General features: G+C 39.4%; 1 protein-coding gene across 1 annotated transcript in view; it reads left to right on the top strand.

Annotated features, from left to right (window-relative positions):
* Positions 1-25,578, top strand: part of FMN2 (formin 2) — a 177,304-nt gene that overhangs the window by 48,190 nt on the left and 103,536 nt on the right. The window contains exons 6-7 of the mRNA XM_063124336.1: positions 12,923-14,580; positions 17,739-17,883. Coding sequence (XP_062980406.1) covers positions 12,923-14,580; positions 17,739-17,883 — 1,803 coding nt within the window. The remainder of the gene's footprint in view (positions 1-12,922; positions 14,581-17,738; positions 17,884-25,578) is intronic.

The raw sequence follows: 25,578 nt of genomic DNA, 5'->3' as shown, positions 1-25,578 counted from the left end.
CTGGGCATGGGGGGAAATCCAATTCGTTTTTTGATAGAAGATGTGTGGGAGTATCTCCATGCAGGCCTTTTAACTGGAATTTAAGAGCACATCTGAAATATTTTATTTTACTGGCTGTCATGAAAGCACAAACTCTCTCTGCGCTGTTGCACTTCCACTTTTTGCTTTTTAAAAATGTTATGCAGCAGTATGAGGCAATTCTGCATTACCTGCAACATCTTTAAAATACGAACTTATAATTAACTTAAAGTATAAGGCCCCGACCTCACTAAAGTTTGGAGGAAACTGCACCTTTGGAGGCAAATAGCAACATGGTGTGAAGTAAGATTTTCAGCAGGAAAAGGTGGTGGGGGCCACACTAGATTGTCAACATGTTCCAGAACAAGGTCCTGTGTCTGCTTTTTCTTCAGAATACCAATGGTCAGTTTAAGAACACTGTTCTAAAAGCATGAATAAGGGCATGTCTACACCAGCCCTATATCCCAGGATCGTCCTTGTGCATCATAATGCCACACAGAGGATCCTGGGAGCAGGCAGGGGTGATCCCTTCATTTTCCTGGGATAACCCTTAGGTGTAGAAAGGGCCTATGGCTGCGTGTAATTTGGAACAAATGGAAAATAAGTTAATCGGTGGGAGTTAAATGCATCTAACAGACCAGTCCTTTGCATATTAAGTAATAATCCTTATCATTGCAGTGCAAATTTCATCATTATCAACATCATAATCTTGGTTACAAAGACAATAGTGAACCTGGGATTAAATACTGGTCCCCATTCCAAGGAAACTGAATATGGGCGTTCAGGTTTAACCAAAGGAAGCACTTCTTCACACAGCACATGAGCTATGGAATTCACTTCCATAAGATGTGACGATGGCCACCAACTTCTACAGCTACATTCATGGAGGAAGATAACGGTATCAATGGCTTCAAATCATGATGGCTCTATGCTTCCTCCAGGATCAGAGGCAGTATAGCAGTTGCTGGGGGAAAAGAGCAGGGAAGGACTATTGATCTCATATCCTCCTTGTGGGCATCTGGTTGGATACTGTGGAAAACAGGATGCTGGATTAGATATGCCTTTGTCTGATCCATCACGGCTCTTCTTATGTGCAGATATTATGAAACATATATTCAGGCAAGAATTTACAAATGGATCTACTGTAGCATCATGCAGCCACTGGAGGTGTGATGGAGTAAATTTTGGGAAGTTCCTCACTGGCGCTGCTGAAAAGTGTGTGGCACATCAGAGACAGAAGATAAGGTATGGGGAATCAAGGGGGAGAAGAGAAGAGGCATAATAACGACAAATAAAACGGCATCATGTTAGTAGGGTACTGGGTGGCCATTTTCACATTGCCCCTCCAAAGAGGAAATGCATCACCAAAGAAGAGGATACCAAAGTTCATAACATTAGTGCAAACTATCGTATACGTATAGATGCACATTTGGAATAATAATTATAATTTAAATAGAAATAAAATGACCACGTGACCTATGGGCTTTCTCAGTCTGCTATCTTACAACCAGACATAATAATAATAATAACAACAACAACAACAACAACAATAAAATTTATTTCTTACCCGCCTCTCCCTTTGGATCGAGGCGGGGAACAACATTAGAACAGGAATCAATACATCTTAAAAAATCATGATTTAACATTGATCTGGATAGGCCTGCCGGAAAAGGCTAGTCTTTAAAGCTGCCTTAAAATCACACATAGAGTTAATTTTACGAATCTCCTCCGGCAGGCTATTCCACAATCTGGGGGCAACAGAAGAAAAGGTCCTCTGGGAAACTGATGTCAGCCTAGTTTTAGCTGACTGAAGTAAGTTCACCCCAGAGGACCTGAGTGTGCGGGGTGGACTATATGGGAGAAGGCGATCCCGCAGGTAACCTGGACCCAAACCATTTAGGGCTTTAAAGGTAATGACCAACATTTTGTACATTGCCCGGAAACTAATTGGCAGCCAGTGGAGTGATTTTAATGTTGGTGTAATATGGTCACCCCTAGGTGTACCGGTGACCAACCGGGCTGCCATATTTTGAACTAGTTGGATTGGACAGCCTATCAAATAGAGGGAACCTGCCCTCTGTAAGGTAGGACACTGCCAACCCTAGTGAGATATATCTGCATAATAGTAGAAAACTTCATCAAGCAAACAGGAAATGGAGGAGGTAAACATTCTGGCATTGGTGAAAAGCAGAAACTAATCAGTGTAAAGGGTCTTGTTCACTTGGACATTTCATCTGGCAACATCATATGGAAAGTAAGTCCTACTAGATTCTTTGAGAATCCTAGTGAAAAACTTTCAAACTTATTCATATAGCTGCTTTAAGAAGCCTTAATCAAAAAGCACTCTGCATATTTAAATGTTATGTGATTTATAATTAATAATCATTTAAATTTGTCCATAAGAATCCTGTCTTTCCCTAGGACAATATTTTTCTTACAGTTAAAGCTAATCAATCAATTTGTACTAAAGCTGCAACAAAAGATAACCTACCCAGAGGATCTTAAAAGAGAATGAACTGTAGAATCTCTGCTCAGGCACTAGATGGCAGCTGCAGATTTCAAAATGAGCTCTGCAAATCCAACATACAAGGTTTTACAGTGTTTTCCCCCTGTAAAATGTGATATTTTTCATGAGAATAAATATTTATCTCAGCCAGACATTGGTGGCTGCCTGGGTTAGTGTTTTTGTGTATTTGTTACATCATCATCATTGGTACCTTTTCTTTTTAAAGTCTTCTGTCTATGACATTCCCCTTAGGTTTGTGGCTAATTCTGGAATATAGAAAGTAATGTGCTAAACTGTCTTCCAGAATACCTGCCCCTGTGTGCACACTTGTTCATTTGTTTAAATATACTGCACCATGTTCACTGATGGTGCTATATAAATAATAATAATAATAATAATAATAATAATAATATTGTGCCTTTTTTCAACAAGCACAAGCTAAAAACTTAAAACAATAGTTTAACAATTTTAAAAAAGTTTGACAACAACAATAAATATAATAAAACAGCCATAAAACAATAAAACAAAGGAGAAAAGAGGAGAAAATACAATAATAAAAAATAATTCAATGACAGCCATTAAAACCACTTCAAAAAGGGAATGATCACTTCTTGACTACAAAGCCTTCTTTTTTAATTTTAATTTGCAAATATAACACTAACAACCACAAGGAAAACAAGACAGAAGTGGAAGCCTTTGTTAGAGAAGGAGGAAAAAAGAAGGGGGGAGTAAGAATATGTCATAAAGCATATCCATACATAATAAACATGTTTCCAACTCTTAATAAAGAAAAAAGAATAATAATAATAATACAGATAATTATTGAAACAAAAACATTTCAATCCTCTGATTTCCATACCTATTACTCCAAAACTGAACAAAACATGCCCACCTATCCGTATACTCTGTGCCTCTTAAAATTCCTTCCCCCCTTTGTATATAATCAGTCAGCTTATCCATAACTGCAAGTTCCAGACTTGCAAAGCCTTCTTAAATAGGAAGGTTTTGACCATCGTGTGGAAGGCCGTTAGAGAAGAACAGAAACAAATCTCCCTCAAGAGTGTGGTCCAGAGCCTGGGTACCACCACTGAAAGACTCTTACCCTGGTTCTAACTAGGCATATTCCTGGGGACACTGGGATCCCAGGAGGATATCTGATGATCAACTCAGTAGTAAGACAGATCCATACAGGGAAGGCATTCCTTCAGACAGTGTAGGCTGGTGGCTCTAATGACAGTGGGGCAGTGAATCTACTTCAGGTTTTGGCAGAACCAGGCAGAACTCTAAAGGAGCTATCCAATGCTCCTTGACTGAAATCTGCAGCGGATTCACCACCCCACTGACACTGGAGCCGTCAGCCGCCACTACCTTCAGATTCCTTATTCCCAAACTATGTTTGTAGAAAGATGTTTACATTCATGTAGAACGAACAAGAACCACTAGTTGTGTGCACACACATTCTTCTGGAACAGCCTTTCTGCAATGCGAATGTAGAATCCCTACAGTGTAATGACATGTGTGTGCTGTCATGGTTGGAAGGACAGCCTGTGCAGGCTAAGCATTTATATGGTGGTGCAGCATGTTTAGATTTGAAAGTGAAGAAGTAAAATCTTCAGTATATCTCCTGGCTAATGACCTGGGTAGTTCCTTCCTGATCGTGATGGGCATCAACCAATGAAACGAACGATAGACTTTCCTATATTTTCTTTCAAACAGGCGTAAAAATCAGAGAACCATTATATTTTCAAGTTAAATTAACTCCTACATTCAGAAACAACACCCACTGTTCACATGTGATGAACTTGAAATAATTTATAGCAGAACCAGTAATTCCTAAATTCTTATTCAACTCAAGTGAATGACTTGATATCAAATGCATTCAATCCAAGGATCATGTCAGCAATTACTCAAACAAAATATGGTAGCCTCATATTGATTCATATACAAAAATATATAGATTATTATTATTATTATTATTATTATTATTATTATTATTTATTTATATAGCACCATCAATGTACATGGTGCTGTACAGAGTAAAACAGTAAATAGCAAGACTCTGCCGCATAGGCTTACAATCTAATAAGTGAAATACAATCTAATAAATGAAAAACATTTTTCAGCTCTTTTGTATTTTAGAATCTGCCACCCCACATTACACATTTTTTAAAAAAAAGTCGAAGTGTTTAATTTGATACAGCAATAGTTTGTACAGACACTGTAGATTTGAGTGCATTTTGTCTTATATCGATAACAGACTAGAACAGCCTAAAACAAACTAATAGAATGACAAACCAAAAAAATTTAGGTTCTAGAATAATAGATTTTGAAAAGTTATTATTATTATTATTTATTTATATAGCACCACCAATGTACATGGTGCTGGAGTTCAGAAATCATTTAGTCCATAAGCTTGAATTTAAGTAAGATCTGGATTCTCTGGGCACTCATTATGCTAACCCATGTTATTGTTTGCTCTGGATTGAGAAAATCTCATTGATTTTCAAGGGCTCTTTTTCCTACCGTCATCTGTTACCCTTGGATTGATCTTTTAACTATGTAAATGATTCCAAGATTGAAGAAGGTTTTTATTTCTGGTATAAATGTTTATTTGGACATAGCTTTAGAAGTTGAGTGGTTGAGACTGCTCAATCACAAAGACTGCCAAAACAGAAATTAATTTTTTTCCCTTACCTACTTTAACATGCATTAATTTATTGAAAATGTTTGTCTACTGATAACCTAAAATAAAAGCTTGTAAAGATGTGAGCCCATAAAAGCATTTGTCTAATCATATTTCACTGGTTAAAATGATGAGTGTAAACTATAAAATAAAAATATCTTGGCATAGTAACGTAAATCAAGTATTGTAAATCAAGTGGTTATTGGTATGGTTGTTTTGAAAGCCAGTCTGCTTTTGTTCCAACATATTTTTATTTTATTTTCAGTAAGGCATTAATAAAAACTGTTCAAATTAAGAGGGGTATGTATGTAGATATATTTGCTATCAAAAATCCATAAAATACTATTTCAAAGCACATTCATTACTCGGTAGGAAAACACCCCAGAACATGTTTTTAACAAGAAAATTCACCCATTCTAGTAATATTGCTTGTTATTTAATTTGCAACATGAGATTGTTGCCATACAAAAATGAGGCCTATGAAGTGAAATCAAGATAGAGAGCCACAGTAAACTGACTGAAAATGAATGTTGCATTTCTAGTGGTTGTATCTTGAGTTCATCAGGAATTTTACTTTAAAAAAAAAAACTGTTTCTAAATTTTAAATAGCCTGTTCTTTTCATAGGCAGCAGCAGCATATGGGGTTTATGTGCTTGTGACAGTGGCCACATGAAGGTTGCACTCAGCTACCCATTGTAGGGTAAACTGCTTTTCACACAGCTATGTGTACAGTCCTGCTTTTGAATATTTCTAGGATGAATTACAGGGCTGATAATACGTTTGCAGATACTATATTACTTGCCTCCAATTCTCTCTTTTAGTCAATTCAGTTTATGATTCTCTCTTTCTTACTTTGACTCTTGTAAAGTAAGAATGGTTTTACAGATTCAATCTACTTTTTGCTAACTAGGCTTGCATAATTCAGAACACCTACTGACGTAGTCTTTTGTTTAAAAATTTCAGTGGCATTGGCAATTTTTGCTTTCAAATTCTGTCTACTTATTAATTATAATGAACTTCAAAGAAAAACTGCTTGTTCTTTTTACTAATGTTTATTTAATACCTCCTTTATCCAATTCATCTTAATTATCCATATGGGAGCATCTAAGTATTGCATTTAAATCACTTACAATAAATTACCAAGGTCAATTCAATGTGAGAAATGGAGGATTTTATAATTGAGATGAAGGAGTTCAAATAAAAAAAATGGCAAACACCTCTATTTTCGTTTTGCTAGATATACATGTTTAAAATATGTTATTGAAGAAAAATAGGAAATCGAAATTTGCAGGTACATATTCATTTGTTATAAAAGGATGAATACCAGCAATATGATCTTGGATGAGCCTCCAATGTTGGAATACATTCAGTGATCATTTTCCACTGTCCCTTGGAATTCCTGTGGAAATTGATAAACACTTTGAATATCTGAGTTTAGTAATTCCTTAATATTGACATTATCAATAGGAAGGTTGGGGGAGTAAAGAGCCCCGAAATAAAAGCATGCATCTGAGAATTGATACCATGAAAATCTAGGGAGGGCTGGACATTGGAATTGGTTAGTTTTGGACCCATTTCCCTATAAAATTAGTTTGAAGATGGCCAAAATTACTTCAGCCTTTCCAGATGGTTCTAGCCTCCCCTGCATACCTGATTATATAATCCAGATGCACTACAAGGCTTAGACACCTCTGCATCTAGAATGATGAGCCCAATTCACACCCAGTAGGTTGCAGGGTGCCTGAAGTCCTTGGACAGTGCATCTAGGTTGGACATCATGGGAAGTATTCCTTTAGGATGGGTCTGATTCATGCTAGGAGGGATGTGGGATGCAAGAAGGTGTCTTGGCCCATTTGAATTCCTTATGACCTCCCAAAGCTAAGCCAAATTATAATTTAAATACAAATTATAGGGAAGGGGGGGGCCATATCGGTATTTATTCCATATATTCACATTTTTGGAGAAGGTGGGTACTTGAAATATAACAAGAAAATGATATAGCAATTGGGAAGAGATCTTTTGTTTCAGTGCAAACATATTTATTTATTTATTTATTTGTTGCATTTTTATACCACCCAACATCCAAGCTCCCCGGCCAGTTCACAAAAATTAAAACCATTCAAAATTAAAAACATGTGGTACTTATCAGTATCATATCCCATGCAGCATAAACATAAATGTCCCTGACTAATAAGAACAGCTTTTCATATGAATTTCACATGCCTGAAGGGACCCAGGTTGGGGAAGGCTGATCTTAGGGCACCAGGTATATAGCATCTTGTTTGCTGCATTAGAAAGAAACAAGAGGGGGGAAAGGCAAAATTATTTCAGTGCTCAGTGTCCCCCAACTTGGTGAAGCTTAATAGATAACTAATTTTTCAGGCTGGTTTCCCAACCAATCTACACATCTGGCATTTAGAAAACTACCGTGGTTATTATTATTATTATTATTATTATTATTATTATTAATTTATTTATATAGCACCATCAATGTACATGGTGCTGTACAGAGTAAAACAATAAATAACAAGACCCTGCCGCATAGGTTTACATTCTAATGGCAGCTGTTTGCCAAGTCAGATTTTAAACTAGTGATGCCATAAAATTGGACTTTGCCATCAGCATGCAACTTTGATTGGAGCCAAGCAAGACCTCTTTTTTGCCCTAAGCAGGAGCTATTGAAGTCTGTCCATTTGGCAATGCAGAATAATGAGATAGATTTTGTTTAATTTTCCAGGGCCAAACTTTTTCTGCCACTGCTTGGTATTTGCCCACCTTTAATCTCACTAAAATCCTGTCGTTAAGGACATAGGAAGAGCCATGCTGGATCATCCTAAAGAGTAGTTGATGAGTAGAAAGGGTTGTGTCTCCATGGTAACGGAGAACGCGCTATCTGTGCTGCACCAGCATAGACACAGTTAATTATCCATCATGTAAGTACAGCTAATGTGATGTACAGAATAGTTGTTTATAAACCTTTAGCAGAATCTTTATTCTTTCTCTCTGTCTTATTGTATAAAATCAAGAATCATGTACATAGCAGAAAGTCTCAGTTTTTTCACATGGTTGATAGATTTGTACTGTCTGAAATGACAAGCTAGCCTACCCCATCCACAAAGTCAAAATGTGCTGCTTTTCAAAACAGAAGTAACTTAGTTTAACTGTTTGATTACATAAGTAGATATGGAATATTATTGCTTGTAGAGACTTTGATATCTGCAAGGAGACCTGTGAGATCAACATATAATTTTAACCAGACAAAAGAGACTGTCTTCAATTAGAAATGCCATCTTTTATGTGTCTTATTATTTAATAATAATTTCTTTTATGTTGGAATTGGTTAGTATGGGTATTATAAAATTAAAGGATGTGGCCAATCCAGTGTTTTCCTCTTTGGCTGAACTCAGAGGAAAAAATTCCATCTTTCCACAAATGAGATTTTTAGATAGTGTAAACTGAATTAATCTTTTAGGGACATTCTAGAACTTAACTCAAACGCAAGCCAATTTGTGTGTAGAAGGTCATTGTCTTGTTTTTCTTGAAGCAGTCCTTTCATCTCCTCAGTGGATAGATAGACTCAGAAAAATTAAAAGAGGCAAGATGTTCTCTGTGGGAAAATAAAATCTTGGAAAAGATTTGGGGGTAAAAGTAACGTTTTCCAATTTATAACTAAGTAAATAATTAGTTTCCTAAACAAATTCTACAAAGCTCTGTTGGGCATGTTTTGAGATATTTATTTTAAGATTGTATGTGTTCAGTTTGCACTGGTGCTTTTCAGCCCCAGGCTTTTTAATATACGAAAGCAGTCTCCAACCTGGCACCCTCCATGCTGTGGACGCCATGCTGGCTAAACAATGGCCATGCTGGCTGGAGGTTATGGGATTTTCAGCCCCCACATATCTGGAGGGCACCAGGTGGGGAAGGCTGTCCTAATGAGTCAATTAATAGACTTCTCACATTAACTTCAGCAAGGGTCTACAATTAGGAGGTGGTTCTGAAGTCCTTTGTAAGACATCCACTAGTATTGCAAGCTTAATTAATTTAACTACATTTGGTCATGAATGTACCTGTGGTTGTGATCTTGCCTACATCAAAACATCTTTGGTTTCTAGTTCAGCACTTTAATCCCATACTAAAGTTATATCAGAAGTTCCCTGAAAAAGAGTGTCCTCTGAAGGAACATCCATGTCTTTTAATTGTATGGGCAGGAGGGCTCACTTTTGTCTCTGTCTTACATGCACACAGGCAAAGACCCTCATATTAGTGTTTGTGTGGTTTTGGGACTGGGTGACTCAAATGAGCATTAAAAAGCAGTGGTTTAAGGCACATAGCTTTGAAGTTTCTGGCAGGCAAAAATAATGCAGCCAGTATCATAATGTCTGACTGTCCTTGAATTTCTGTACCACATACCCATCTGTGCCAAGTTTATCTTGGAAGTAGTCTTTTTAGTATACAGCCAATGAAGTAAGCATCCTTTGGATTCCAGGGGTATAGAGATGTGCAACACCTCCATCACTCTACTGTTATTTTATTTTATTTTCTCTCTTTCTCTGAAAAAATATTTTCATACCATTCACTTCAGAAACAATGGTGCAAGCTAACCTGCATTTTTTTCTTAACTTGAAAGATTAGCTTGACCTTTTGTGAATAATGTGGAGAGCCCCTTCATTAATGTTGATTGTTTATCATTTTTACATTAATTTGAAGTGTCAGCCTATAAACATTAGAGTCTTTGGAAACAGCCTTGTTTGTGAAATGAATTCCTACAAGTTTGTGGTTTTATAATCATTTTCTGGTTATGAATTCCAGAAGAGTAATCATGTTAGTCTACAGCAACAAGACAAGCTGTGGTGTATGTCCCAGCTCCTGTCAAGTTTGGGATGACGTGGAGGCAGAGATGAAGGAAGGGAGAGGGAAACACAGTAACATGGGACTGCAAAAGCTGAGCCTTCAAGTTGCTCATATCAGCTATCAAGCTAGCCTGACCTGAAAGCATTTATAGGCGTCAGGGGGTGTCAGGAGCCAGCAGCCCCCTGTTCTGTGAGTGGAAGGGAAAACTGGGAAATAGTATGTTCCACTCCTCTTTGCCCATAGCTTCTGTTGCCTTTTCTGCTGCCACCAGGTAGGAATCTTCCCCTACCCAACCCCCATCTGCCTCCACCAAATCAGCCTTAAAACTCGCTAGGTCTCATGCATCTACTTTAGGTAATGTGGGAGATGGCTGTTAGACATGTGGGGATTGGCCATTTGGTTTTAGGTCTAGCTTACATAACTAGAGTCTGAGCTTCTGTAAACGAGTGATTTATAGCACACTCATTACTCATGGATGTTCGCGGGTTCTTTTGACGGTGCAGTCAGCCTCCTGAGCATCTCCCGCTAGTTTTCTCAGTTTTAGCGTCACAAAATAAACCTTAGAAAACCTGACACTGCTGAGGTTGCATTATAAAATGCCCACTAGAAGGTGCTGTCCCATTGAAATGTACATTCCACGTGGTCACTGCTCCCTTTGTGTAATTGTGCTTGTTTCAAATGTGGAAGAGAAACCGGAAGAGTGTAAAGTGTTTTAATCTGTTTTTATTTTATTTTATCTTGTACACTGCTCCGAAATTTTCAATGGGGAGCGCTATATAAATATTGTAAATAAATAAATAACGGTGAGAAAATGCAATCACCCACCCCCATCTGAAGAGACCCTATGTCCCTATTTTATTCAAGTTCCTTATCTAAACAATATTTTACTGCCATTGGCCTAACTCTTTTAAATCAGTCCCCCAGTTCCAGCAGCTCTGACCTATTCTTTCTCTAGGACTATGGCCTTCTTTCCGTCCTTCTTTCTCTCTTTGTTTCTTTCTGCTTCCCTGCCTTTGGCTTTAATTTTTGTAAAAAAAAATATTTCTCTTCCCAACTCCATCCAATCAGGAAGGTAGTTCCCTGTTCATTTCAGCAAATTAAGTTTCTATTTCCTGAGTAGACATTCTGATCTTTTGTTGAACTTTATAATCTGCAGTTTAGTGGAGGGAGGGGGGAATACTTTTATCTGAAACTTACTACCACACACATAAACAAACAAGTTTAACTTCATAATACTCTAAAATCAAGAGAATACAAAAATGGAGGACAGTTCTGCTCCTTCACAGGGGGTAAGAGGGTTCCCTTGCTAATCTAACTGGTCTCCTTGAAATTAACTCCTTTGGACAGATAGTTGTAGGGACCATGGTAGTGGTAGTGCAGGTTAAATCCTTGCTGATATTCCTCAGGTTCAGGGCTGTCTGCATTGAAACATTGCCAGCTCTGAGTAGAAGAACTGGGAATAACTGCCACTAATCCAAAACTGGGAATAACTGCCACTAATCCAGAACTGCCACTAATCCATGACAGAAAAAAGGTTTGTGCAATCAAAATAACATGTGAACCAGGCATTACTGCTTATTTTCACACGAGATTTGGTAGGAAATGCCCCAGACCTTTGTGATGTTAGCTATCACCACAACAAATTGGATGTTTCTGGATGTATATGTCAAGGAATAGATGTGTCATTTTTGAAGCCTTGGTGATATATTGTACATTGATTAGTATTGGCTGACATTCTTTCTTATTATTTTTTTGTCTCTATATAACAAAGTGAACACAAAGTCTAGTTATTTTTCCCTAAAACAAAACAAAACCCCTATGATTTTAATTGGAAACTTAATGAATGAGAAACTGGCACAATATGCTGTAATTGGAGAAATAAACTAAGTTATCCTTTAGTCTCTTTCCATCGTACTGTTTAGAGCCTTGGATAGCTCTTTGGCTATTTTCAACCATCACAATTCAAAGTGGCTCCAGTGGTAAACACAGGCTTATTTTGGCATTTTTGTAGCCTGTCATTTGCTCCAGGGTGAGTGATCTCAAGCAACTAATACATGGATGTTAATCAATCAAAATAAGTTCTGCTTTTATGGTGGTAGCAACACATGGGTCTTCTCCAATAATCTTTGGAACATAGGTATTGCATGTCTACGTAATGCTGCTATATTGTAAACTTGGTGAAACCCAGCCTTCCCTAAAGACCAAAAACAAAATGCATTTTCTCCCTGCTCTGATCACATTATAAGAGACTCCATTTGGTTTCTAGTAAAGTCAATCCACAAGCTCTTTTTTTTAATGTTTCTTATTGTTGCAAAGGGAACAAAAATGCTAAATGTGACACGTTAAGGTTATGAAAAAGGAGGATGTCTGTAAGCTCTACCAATAGGCTGCAAAACACACACACACAGCCCAAATCCTCAAGAAGGCTTTTTACATGTATTTTTGAATTATACTTAAAGGTATGTGTCTATCTCCTATTGTTACAGGGTGAATGTGAATAAGTATTTAATATGTGAAGTAGCCCTCATTGAGTATGTAATAGTGCCTAGATCTTTATAATATACTTAGAGCACAGTCCTGTGCATCTTTAAACAGACCAAAACACTACAATTCCCAGCATGCCTGAGTCAGTGTGGCTGGCTGGAGGAATACTGCGAGTTCTAGGACTATTTTCCTGTCTTATCAAAATAAGCTCTGCTTTTATAGTAGGAGCTCTGCTTAGGATTGCGCCCTTATACCCACAGGGTGTTGATCAATTGATATACTGCCATCTTTAATCTCTATGTACATACTGGACTCTCTCTATATGCTAGCAAAAGCCACATTCCCCTTCTGAATGTTGACTTATCTTTTCTTTTTGGTAGGAGGATGTTGCAATGAAATCAGAAGAGCGGGCGAGTGAAATTCAGCGTCTTGAGCAGACCATACAAGATCTGAAAATAAAAATTGCTGAGTTAGAAAAACAATTTCCAGCAGCAGAGGTACTGGTTTCTAGTAGAAATGAATGGAATGAGAGTAGGCTGCCACCTTGTGAAGGACTCCCTAATGCAGCTCTTCAAGGACACGAGTCACATGCCCTACCTAAAACTATAACTGCAAAATCTGTACAGACTTCGCCAACAGATGATTGTTTAATGCACACAATGCCTTCAGCCAACACACTGCCACAAGCACCTCCCCACTTGAAAGGGGATCTAAGTCAAGGGCCAACTCAGCCGTTGCCAACACTTGAGCCACAACCCACCTTTTGCTCTGAGATATCCTTAGTTCTATCACCAAAACGGATTTCTGTACAGTTGGACGCTGCCCAAGAAACACAAACTATGTTACAGCCTTCAGGACCTGATCCTAAGTTGCCATCATCTTTATTTCAAGAGGAATCAGTATCATCAACTCCTCATCTAAGTACTGAGACTACTGCTTACAGTGAACATTCCCCTTCCTTATCCTCTGGCCCCGTTTCTGGCTTCCCCTCTGGACTGTCTGGCACAGGAATGACTTCTTCCCTGCCTGGAGCAGGAGGCCTGTTTTTAACTTCATCCTCATCTAGTTCAGGTGTACTGCCTCCACCATCCCTGCCTGCCTCAGGGCATTCCCTGTCTTCTCCTGGCACAGTGCCACCTCCTCCCCCACCATTGCCTTGTGAAGGGATTCCTCCTCCACCACCTCTGCCTGGAATGGACGTGCCACCACCAGCCCCTTTGTCTTTTGCAAGCATCCCTCCTCCGCCTCCTTTGCCGGGAGCTGGAATGCCTACAGTTATCCCACCACCACCACCTCTTCCTGGAATGGGAGTGCCACCCGCTCCACCTTTGCCAGGGGCAGCTATTCCTCCTGCACCACCTCTGCCTGGCATGAGTATTCCACCCTTTCCCCCACCGCTTCCTGGAAAGGAAATGCCACCCGCTCCCCCGCCTTTGCCAGACACGGACGTGCTGCCACCTCCTCCTTTGCCATCAGGAGCAGCTGTTTTGCCAGGCATTGTGGCACCTCCACCTCCACCTCCTCTACCAGGCATGGGAGTGCCACCGCCTCCACCTTTGCTGGGAATGGGGGTGCCTTCCCTTCCACCACCTCTACCAGGACTAGTAGTGCCGCCCCCTCCCCCTCCTCCCCCTTTGCCAGGCATGGGTGTGCCACCTCCTCCCCCACCTTTGCCAGGCATGGGTGTGCCACCTCCTCCCCCACCTTTGCCAGGCATGGGTGTGCCACCTCCACCTCCCCCTTTGCCAGGCATGGGTGTGCCACCTCCCCCTCCCCCTTTGCCAGGCATGGGTGTACCACCTCCTCCCCCACCTTTGCCTGGTGCAGGAGCTCCCCCCGCTCCTCCTCCTTTGCCTGGTATGGGTGTACCACCTCCTCTACCGGTTCCACAAGTTCCCGGGTTTCTGCCCCCTCCCTTACCAGCTGGTTTATTTGTAATGGGGATGAACCAGGACAAAGGTAGCAGGAAACATGCAATAGAACCTTCTCGACCAATGAAGCCTCTTTATTGGACAAGAATTCAACTTCATAATAAAAGGTAACACACCTGTTAGAAATGCTGGTTTGGTTGCTTTGAAGCTTTTGAAATTGGATCATGATATACACATTGCCTTAGAACTGAAAAATATAAATAAAATCACTATCCTTTGTGCTCCCTTTGCCATTATAAACTAGGAACCATGTTTATAGTGCTCCGTTTCATATTTGGTTTTTATACATTTATGAAAGAATGTTAGAAAGAAGTGTCTTTTTCCACCTATGTGTGTTTAAAGGTAAATATTACCATGTTCTGCTTGGTAGTGAACACTCATATTTTCCAGGGCAGCAATGTGGGTCATGTTCCTTTCTGAATCAAATGTGTAACTATAACCATGTATGTTTTCAATTCTTTCATGCACATTGTCCTTTCCCAAGGAGCTTTCCAAGATGGTCTCTTGAGCAGCCAGTTCACACACATGTGGCAGCACCACCAAATTCCCTCATTGCGATCTTCATGTGGCTTGCCTGTGACCACAGTCGCACGGAAATAACCTCTTGTGAACTGAAGTCCATATGTGTATGGTAACACAGGATAGCAGCAATTTTCTGTGATTTGGGCAAGTCTACAAATGTATCCTCAAGTTGTCAAGAAGTTATCCCATATGGTTAGGAGAGTACTTTTATTTATACTGGGTCATGGGTTTGAGCAACCTGGACAAAAATCACATAGTGGGAATTCAATGTTGCTGTCACATGTCTAAACCAGCTGTACAGTTGTCACATAAAGGGACACTTTGAGTTGCCTCGCACAGCACTTTGAAACGTACTCTTGTCTGTCAGGAAGGAGGCTGACAGAAGGACTGAGGTGGGGAGAAGAAGTTATGCGCACAGTAGAGGAGTCTAAGGTAAAGCAGAGGGATAAACCCGGAGGCTTCAAAGCTTAGTATGGGGAAGGAAGGGACTATCCAAGCGCCTGCATTTTTAGTTTTTAATACTTGTGTGTCGGCTTGGGTTTGATTTCCAAAATAAGAGATGCCAGGCACCAAGCCTTCCTGGAAGCCATACCCCGTCCCCCTGATGTTGACCTTCTCTGCCTTGGGATTCCACATGAGTGCAAGCAGGTTATTTTGAGGAAAATGCACATGCTCAGAAATGTATTAGTATTACATAAGCTCTTTCCAGGACTGGTTCCTGGCACTGAAACAAGTCCTGTGTCCTAATGATCCCAGACGTTGCATGTCATGGGATTGACACCAATGAAAATTAAGGAATGGGGGCCAAAGGAATGAAAAGCATGTGTCAGAAGGGAAAAAAGGAGTGTTGTTCTTTGGTAGTTCAGGTGTCATCTTAGTTAAGATGAGTAAAATCACACATCCATTTAGTTAGGCAGGTGTGTGTGTGTTTGTGTTTGCAAAAGCCCTCATCCTGACCTGTTAGACTTGCTTCATAATAACATTTTATCAAATTGAATTAGACAGATGGAGATCTCTGGCTGAAAACGTGACTTGATTAAGACCACTTGAGGAGGGAGATTTCTGATGTTCTCTTACCATGGCAGAAATCCATACCTCCTCTTTCAGTTGACTTTCAGCAATTTAATGGGATTTGCAGGAAATACTTATTTCACACATGGACCTGCATGTGCTGAGTTTGCTGTCACTTCTGATGTTGTAGCCGCATGCCCCAAAGCCCCCTACAGTGAGTCAAAGGAAGAGGTAGGATTTAAACTCAGCCAGGAGCAAAGGTCATTCACAGCCCACCCATCTGTAAAATGTAAGTTTGTAAGACTTAACTATCCCACCCATTAAGTAAGTGGAATTTGAACTCACTTTGTAAGGCCTGACTCCGTGGTTAAGCTAGTTGAGGCCATAAAATTGAAACCAATTAACATAATGACCCACTTAGAAGGTATTTGGACTGGAACATGCTTTTCTGTGGGCAGGGCAGGATCTTTCTAACGCCTCACTTCAACCCGAAACTTCTGTTAAGCCAAGTCAGGAGGCAGTGCTTGATTTTAACACAAGAAGTGCAGGGGCTCAAGCCCACCTACAAGCCCGCCTACAAGCCAAGTCCTTGGATATAGATGGGGCTGCTCTCGCATCCGAAATGTGTGTGGTTGCTCAAAGTAGAGGGCAACGCATGTGCTCAGAGAAGATGTCCTCTTAATTATTGCTTGCACATGTTCTTTCCTCTCACATTGAAAACAGGTTCCAGGGATGAGCCCTGTCAAGAAAAGAAAGAGACAAAGAGCAATATTTAGGGAGATTAAGAAGTGGCTGTACAAGGGAAGTTCTAGTCTGTCATGTGGGCGGACAAGGCTGTTACAATGCATTGTCATCTCTGTGTGTGGCTGTGGGGGTGGAGTTGTTTCATAATGTTTCATGGGACCTTTTTGGAGCAACAGAAGGCTAAACTAAAGTTCTATCTGTGATTTTCCCCTCCCTGCTTGTGTCCACTACTGTGCGCCTCACTCCTTTTCCCCATTTCTCTTACCTTCTGACAGATTCCCCCGTCCACAATTCTTGTCTCTCAAGTGGGGAAGATAAGAGCTAAGCTCAGTCTATACTGCTAGAGGCTTCGTATTACACACACAAAAATAGGGTGGAGAGCCGTCATGAGAATTCTGAGGAATCAAAAGGCGCAATGCAATCCCTCCTCTTGGTGTGGATGTGTTTCAAACATAAATCAAAGATAGCATGAGCTATCTGCCCTGATTCATGATGTCTGACAAAATTTAGAATTCTTCTCAATAGTTCTGTTATCTATCCTATGTAAAATTTATGTCCTGTTTTGTAGAAGTGTTTTCTTTTTAGTCCTCATTTTACTTACAATTTCAACTTACTCCGATATAATGATTACTTGAAAATAATTACTTTCCAGGCTATATTATCTCCCTCAACTACTGCCATAGCAGTTATGGTCAGAAACCTTTAGATATTAATATATAATACATAATTTATAGCATGTCTGTCTTTATATTTAACTATAAATACAGAACACTGCTGAAGAGTAGTATTTATGTTGTACACTACATTTATACCATAGTTCATTTAATATGTGTAAAATAAGAATTTCAGTTTTTAAAGTTCATTTTTAACTGGGAAAAAAGAATGCTGCTTTCACTTGCAAATTGATATTCATCATCTATCTTCATTCCTCCATTTTGTGACTATATAGTCCGATGTTGCCCTACATAGGTCTTTTGCTTAACTTTAGAGATTCTAGTGCTTCACTTGTGTGGGAAAAAATTGAAGAGCCTTCCATAGATTATCATGAATTTGAAGAACTGTTTTCTAAAACAGCTGTTAAAGAGCGGAAGAAACCCATTTCGGACACCATCACAAAGACAAAAAGCAAACAAGTGAGTACCCTCTTTCATTCTTTCTTTGGTAGACAAACCATTTGCTGGAAAATGTTGACCAAGTCTACTGGAAGGAAAGAGTTAGTTTGAGTAGATCTATCTGTGGGTAGCTCACAGCTGGGGGATATAGATGTCTGAAGTAAAGAGATGACATTTGGCACAGGAAAGTAGAGGCAAAGGGTCATGAGGATGTTGTGAGAACTTGAGTGGGTTTTTTTTATTATTTTGGCAGCAGCACCAAATGTTGGTGGCAAGTTGCCACTTTTCTCCATCACACTAGCAAACACTATTTAAGTTGTGCAAGCATTAATTTATGCTAGTGCTGGGGCATAATTGGATACTATCCTCTGTGTGCTGGGGCATAATTGGATACTATCCTCTTTCTTCCTTGCACTGATTCTCTGAGTCCTAAAAAGATTCTTGAGTAGCCTTAGCAAACCTGGTGCCCTCCAGTTTTTGGGCTACAAACCCCACCATCCCAATCATTGGGCATGTTTTCATGGGAAGATGGGAGTTGAGGTCCAGAACATCTAGAGAGCACCAGTTTGGGGAAGGCTGCTCTAGGGGTTGTATCGTATTAGCATTGCCTGTGGCTTTTGCAAATTGTTGTAATAATCTGGAACAAAATGATGTGATCGTCATTCTTTGTAAAACAGGGATTTAATAGTCTGAGAATCAGGGTGCTGAGCACTATATTGAAATCATGCATGATGAATTTGGCATATTGTTGTATGATACTATTGTTGCCTTTCCAACTAGAGTTAAAACTATGAACTCAAGATAATATGTTATCTATTTTCATTTCAACCTTTTCCATTGCACCAAAATGCTTTTTTCCCCAACTGTAGAAGAGCCAATAGTAGGATTCAGAATACAGTATTTCAAAACAAGGTTATTTTTTAGACAGAATTCCATCTATTATGAGCATCTATGTCTCCATCAGATAAACATTTGACATCGCTTAGAATAGCTACATAACTTGCAAAAATATCAGTTTATGCAGAAGTCAGTATTTCTCCCCAGATTTCTTTAAATACACCATATTGAATAGCATTATGGTTAGGGGAAGAACCTTCCAAATTGTCCTTGTCTTCTACAGAAAATGTTGCTAGGCTATTTATGACAGGGTTGTTCTATATTCAAAGAACTGGGTGTGTCTGCTCTGTGAAATTGACTTTTATTAACGTATCATGAGATTTAGTAACACAGACCTCTGCAAACAATAAAACGATGACTACTGCGTTGGGTTTGGCAAACTGGTTAAATAGGCAGGCGGTAGTTGCGGTTAAACATTAGTGGCTGTGGTTTTTTAATGTCTGGCAGTGTTTGTTTTTCTTTGCAACGGTAAGCACTTTATATTATTATTTTTTAAATTGGAGCTGGATACCCCTCAAGGTCTCTGAAAGTACATGTTTTCTGGAAAATAAACTTATTTAGGATTTAATAGAATTCGGCTGAATAATATGAATATATGGCGCTGCCTTACACAACATTGGCTCATTTAACACAATCAAATGGCTGTGTACCTGTAGACTGCCAATTCTCTGTAGTATCAAAGTGGCCTCTGTGCCTGCATTCCATTATGCACACTAGGATCTATTAGAATAGTACAAAACACTTCCAATTGTTTGCACACACACCCCACACCACCCTCCCTCCAAAATATATTGCAAACTTCATCAGCAATTGCAGTATAGAACCTTGTGCAGGGACAGGCCTATTGTTGCTTGTGGAGATTGCTTGCACTCTAACCATTGAGTGTGCTTTTCTTAGCCAATTGTTGACAGTGCAAGAGCCTTGCTTGTGTGAATGGGGGCTGTCTCCTTTGATCAGAGCCATTGTCTACAGGAGCCTTGAAATTAGAGGGGAAAGTTCACCAAGCTTCCAGTGTCCCTTTTCCTTCATTGGTTCTGTTGCCAGTCATTTTCCTTCATATCAGTGCATCCTCCCAGCCCCTGACATTGGGATTTTCCTTGCCTTTATTATACCAGTCCATTAGAAAATAATATACACAAAGCAATGTAATACAATGCAATGTAACCCAATTGAAGGAAGCTTGCATGTGTTGCATGCTTATTTTGGGATTCAGCATTTGTGTTCCTTTACTGACACTGCAAAGAATTGACAGTTTATAGGCTTGTAGGGTTTTGTCTGTACACCACAGCCACTTGATTGAAGTCAGTATATTTTGACATGTTTCTGTGTTGTGACACAGCTGACAGAAACATGATACAACAATTCCTTGTAGCCAACTTACTGTAGTGAATGATACCTGATAATATTTATTCCCCCAGTTTTCTAGAACATCATGCAGGTATGATACATTTAGAGATAGCAATGCCAGGAGGATCTTATCTGTAGTTAGGGGATGGGGAGAAAACTTGACATAACACTGTTCCCTTAGAATGCATAGAAGGAGAAACAAAGTCTTTTAAAGAGTTTCTGTCTACTATTTCTCAGTAAGCTGATACAGAATTTGAAATAGTTGCGGCCTTTGTTATTTAACAGGATTTCAGAAGAGTAATATTTTAAGCTGGGTATCTTTTTAAACTATGGGTGGATGAGAAATTCTTTTGGTTCACATTTCAATAAAAGTTTACCACTTCTTGAACCTAGACATGAACTGGAGCACAGTTTGCAGCCCAAATCCACACATTTCCAAAGCGTGTGACTCAGTTCATTTTAAAAAAAGTGCAAAATCCTGAACTTTTTTAAAAGTGTCATCAAAGATGCATATATTTGCAAAAAAGCACACAAGAATGCTTTATTCATTGGTGTGGAAATGTGCACATTTGTAGAAGCGTGCACAAAGAATTGTATAGTTGTAGTACATGGGTACTAAAATTGGGCTTTTAAAAAAATCATAGTTTTTTATAGACTTAAAACAATCAAATACAGATCATGACAAATACAACATCTTGTTAAGGATCTGTATCGACTACAAGAAATAAAAGCTCATTTCATTGCTTAAACATTGCTGAGGCACTATATTGAATACGTCCAGTTTGGTAAGTATAAAGTTTGTTTGACTGTAATGGAGCCTATTATCTGAAAATCAAGGCAACTTCTCTTTCAATCATGGCACTAATAAAGTAGATACAGGAATTATCTGTTTTATTATTAGCTAATTAATAGATTCCAGGCTTTGTGCTCTACAGTGAGCAACTTGGTTAAACACTGAAGGGCGCAACAGAAACGTTCTAAGAAGGATATGGTTAAATTCCACAATTTAGTCACATATAAAATTTGCATATTACTTTCATTAATACTGCTGATACTGAGACTGTGATTGGTAAACATGCCATACCTGTTCTATTCTGAAAATATGTCCCAAACAAACAAGCATAATTTACAACAATAATGAGACTACATCAATTGAGAAATAGGACATTCTTTTTGCCTCTCTTATGTCCTAAACTTTTTTTGGCATCACATTAAAGTAAGAGATCATCTATTCTAATCCAGTTTTCCAACCTAACATAAGATAGACAGATGCCTCTGAATTCAGTGCATATTACTCTTAATTATTTACATATTAGGGCTGGAATTCAACAAACCCTGTGTGTGTGTGCATAAAGAAATATTGCATTGCATAAAGATCTTACTACATTGAATGTCCTGATTTTCCCCCCATTCAGCAGCCTCCTGAGGTGTATCGGAGACCACTCTAGAAGCTCTCCCAGTCTTCAGTAGCAGTTTTTGGGGTTGCATGAGGGGCTGCATTAGAGTGTAAATGTGGGACTTCAAAAAACCAGTGCAGTCCTTGGGGTACCAACCAATCTTTGTATCTTGCCCTCCTTCCAAGGCAGTCATTTTATCTTTGCAACCATCTTGTAAAGTTGGTAAGACTGGGCACATGCGCTAGGCCACCTAATGAGCTTTATGGCTGAATAGGGATTTGCGTTCATGTTTTTTCTTGTAGAGATCCAGAGACAATGCATGCAGCACCACTTGCGCGCGCACGCACACACACACACTATTCTTCATTGGGACAGAGCACATAGTGCTCATCATATATGAATTAGTAAGTATAATCATCAATTGTAAGAACATTAGAAGTGCCATGCTGAATTAGACCAAGGGTCCGTCTAGTCCAGCACTCTGTTCACACAGTGGCCAACCAGCCATCGGCCAGGGACCAACAAAGCAGGACATGGTGCAACAGCACCCTCCCTCCCATGTTCTCCAGCAACTGGTGCACACAGGGTTACTGCCTCGAATACTGGAGATAGGACACAACCATCAGGGCTAGTAGCCATTGATAGCCTTTGCCTCCAGGAATTTATCCAACCCCATTTTAAAGCCATCAAAATTGGTGGCTATCACTACATCTTGTGGTAGTGAGGGATCATAAGTAGTGCTCAATATGATGTTCCTGTTAATGTAACTTTAAATGCCTTTAGCCTTTTGTCATATTATTCCACATTGTTGACTCAATCCATTTTGTTGTTCACTGTACCACCAACATTTTTTTTTAAAAAAAAACAACAACCCAGAGTGCTGCTGTTTCGTCTCTTCTGCCCATGCACGTGGCCCTTTCCCCCTGGTACAGCTGGTATTCTGCAAGGGCCTTTTTGTAGATACGTGTGTGTGGATTTCATTTTGTTTCTCTTTACACAACGATTTATCAGGACAAATTTTATTCTGTCTTCTAAGAATAAATTTCTGCTTTCTCCTAAGGTTGAATTAATATTCACGAGAGAAATCTTAATTAATATTAACTTAAAAGCAGAGCCTGTGATCCTGCATTTAATTTCTTGTACATAAGTTCCATTGAAACTAGTAATACTGGCAAAATGATCGCAAGTGTCACTTGCAATCTAAGCTAGGGGTGGGCAGGCTTCAGTTTACAGAACCTACTTTGTTCTTTACTAGAACGCCATGATCCACGAACAGGAACCTTGTGCGAAACACATGAATTTAGAATCGAAGCATTCTGAGCCCAGGAATCTATTTTGAGTGCCAGAACTGAATGGCACTCAGAGGCCTTCCACATAAAGTTCACACCTTGTTACCCAAAGCTTTATTCATCTCCGCAGTACAAGTTAGACTGGGTGGCGGGGAGGGGGATAATTTTGGTGCCACCATTGTTAAACAGTTAGGAGTCAGAAATCCTTGTTGATCTTGTAGAGATTACCCAGAGATCCACCAGGAGATCCAGATCTACTTTCTGCCCACCACTGATTTAAGTAGCCCTAAATGAAAAGAGAAGATTAATTGAGCAACAATGTAATGGTCACATAGTGGGGTGTGTGTGTGTGTGTGTGTGTGTGTGTGTGTGTGTGTGTGTGTGTTTATACTGCAACATCATTTAAATAGTTTGGAAAAAACTATTCTGTGAGTGTTGTTTATAAAATGGCTTATCACAGTGACCTTAATTCCTACTTCCATCCCAATTTTGGATAATGTTGTAAGAAGAGGATTTATACATTGGCCATGGTTTGACAAGCTGGGCATGTTATGTGCTCAATTTGTATCTAGATGGAAGCCTAATTAAAAAAAAATATAGTCAGCTCTTTTTATCCATCAGTAATTTGAGGATAGTTTTCTTGGGAATGCAACTGTAATTGAAAGTCTGGGTCTTGAGAATTAAGTTATTTGTTCTTTCGGTAATATTATCTAACTTTATTCATGCTGTTTACAATGATGCACCAATAGCCAGAAATTGTGTCAGCATGGAACCACTTTGTTTTCTTCTACTTGGGAACTTTAGCATACTTTTGGAAGAGTCTGAATAGAAATTTGGCAGAATCTATAGTTCTTTGTAGGTAGTTCAGAGATTAAAAGTGGACCACATGATTTCTTATTTAAAGGGAGATGCATAACTGTGTGGGGACCAAGTCCTTTTTAAAGGCTCTGAACATTTGGAGAAACCAGCCTTACTATGTCCATCTCTCCAGGGAGTATGGTGGTAATAACCAGCTTAGCAGCATAAAGGCAAAGCATAGACTTCCCACATGGTTAGAGATGTAGCATGAGATGAGTAGTCGGTGACCAGTAATAGTAACCATATTAAAAAGCATTGGAGAGAAAATGAGTTCCTGCAGCACCTAAACACCAATGGCTGTGACATGAAGGTAGAGTCCCAGCAGCAGAAAAAAGCAGCTAAAATGATCAACGGACTGGAGCAAAATCTGGAGTTGGGCCTGCCACCACATCTTTGAGCACTTTCCCAAGGTATAGAATGTCTGAAACAAGACAATATTCAGTGGAATCCCCTAAAGAATGCTTCAGTTACTTCAGATGTCATGAATTTAATGTTGCATCAACTCAGATGACTTTGTTGTATCCAAAATCCCATTAGGATGACCCTTGCTACCGTATTTCTTCGATTGTAAGACACCATTGATTCTAAGACGCACACTAATTTCAGTACCACCAATAGAAAAAAAAGCTTTGATTCTAAGAATAATAATTGCACCCGCGATTCTAAGATGCACCCCATTTTTAGAAATGTTTATATGGGGAAAAAAGTGTGTCTTAGAATTGAAGAAATACGGTATTTTGTCCCTCTGCCCTTATTACAATACAGGCACATAAGCTATTGCTTGAGCTGCCGCATCAGCAGCTGGTTATTTACCCTTGGTTGCAGTCCAACAGCTTGGGTGTGCAAAGCTATTTGCATAGTGAAGGATCCCATGTGTATGTGGAACACTCCCCAAATCATCAAAGACAATTAGACAGTCCCTTAGCATGCAGAAGTCTGGGTCGGTTCAGACTATAGTCTCTCCCAATGTAAACACTTCTGAAAAGATCTTACCACTGAAGGTGCTCTGTATGGCACTGTAGACCAGTGCCAGATTTAGGACCAAGCCATATAAGCCATGGCTTAGGGCCTCATATTATGAAGGGGTCTCTAAGTAGGTTGGAGATCACTAAGATGTAAGATAAATAAGATGAGATTACTTTGGCTTAAATATGTTGGAAAGTCTGGTGTGACTTACAGCAGAGTTGTCTTATATAGAGAAAATGTGGCAATGCAGCATTTAGTATTGGAGGCAATAAGCACAAACTAGAGCCAGTATTTTTTAAAAAGTTCAAATCAACTTTATTAGTCCTTTTATACACATCTTCAGAGAAGGCTATCAAACACTGTTTAAATACAAGCAGCCCCTAATGCTGGGTTGTACCCTTTCATTACCCTTCTTGTTATAACCTAATATACTTTTTTCCTCTTCATTTTTATGGTATGGGGCCTCTGAATCTTGACATGGTTTAGGGCATCAATGTGTCTTAATCCGGCCGTGCTGCAGACATGTAAATGCTCCCTATTGTCTGCATCATCCAATGTATATCTTATGTGTACTAGACCCGACATATTCCCCATAGTTAGGGTTGCCATATTATGAATCCACAAAACGGGGACATTTTTTTGTGTGTGGGGGGGGCTAAGATTTTTTTTAAAACTGAGCAATATATAAAGGTTTAGGGAGAGCCCAATTTTTCAATTAAAACATCAACAACTGTAAAACCAGACAGCTTAAATTCACTGCAACTTACTTCCAAGTAACAGATTTGAGGTTTGCAACTCAAATCCAAGGAGGTGGATTTTTGAAGGGTGATTTTGGGGGGAGTGACTTTTCTTTCCTTCCTTCCCTCTCTCCTTTCCTCTCCTTCACCCCTTCATCCCCACTCGATCCCTCCCTCCTGTCCCCCACAAAACTTTCTTCCTCCACAAATCATAGAATCGTAGAA

Source organism: Elgaria multicarinata, chromosome 4, assembly GCF_023053635.1.
Source record: "Elgaria multicarinata webbii isolate HBS135686 ecotype San Diego chromosome 4, rElgMul1.1.pri, whole genome shotgun sequence".
NCBI classification, from domain to species: domain Eukaryota; kingdom Metazoa; phylum Chordata; class Lepidosauria; order Squamata; family Anguidae; genus Elgaria; species Elgaria multicarinata.
Note: the sequence above shows the minus strand (reverse complement) of the source record. Positions and strands in the feature narration are given on the sequence as shown.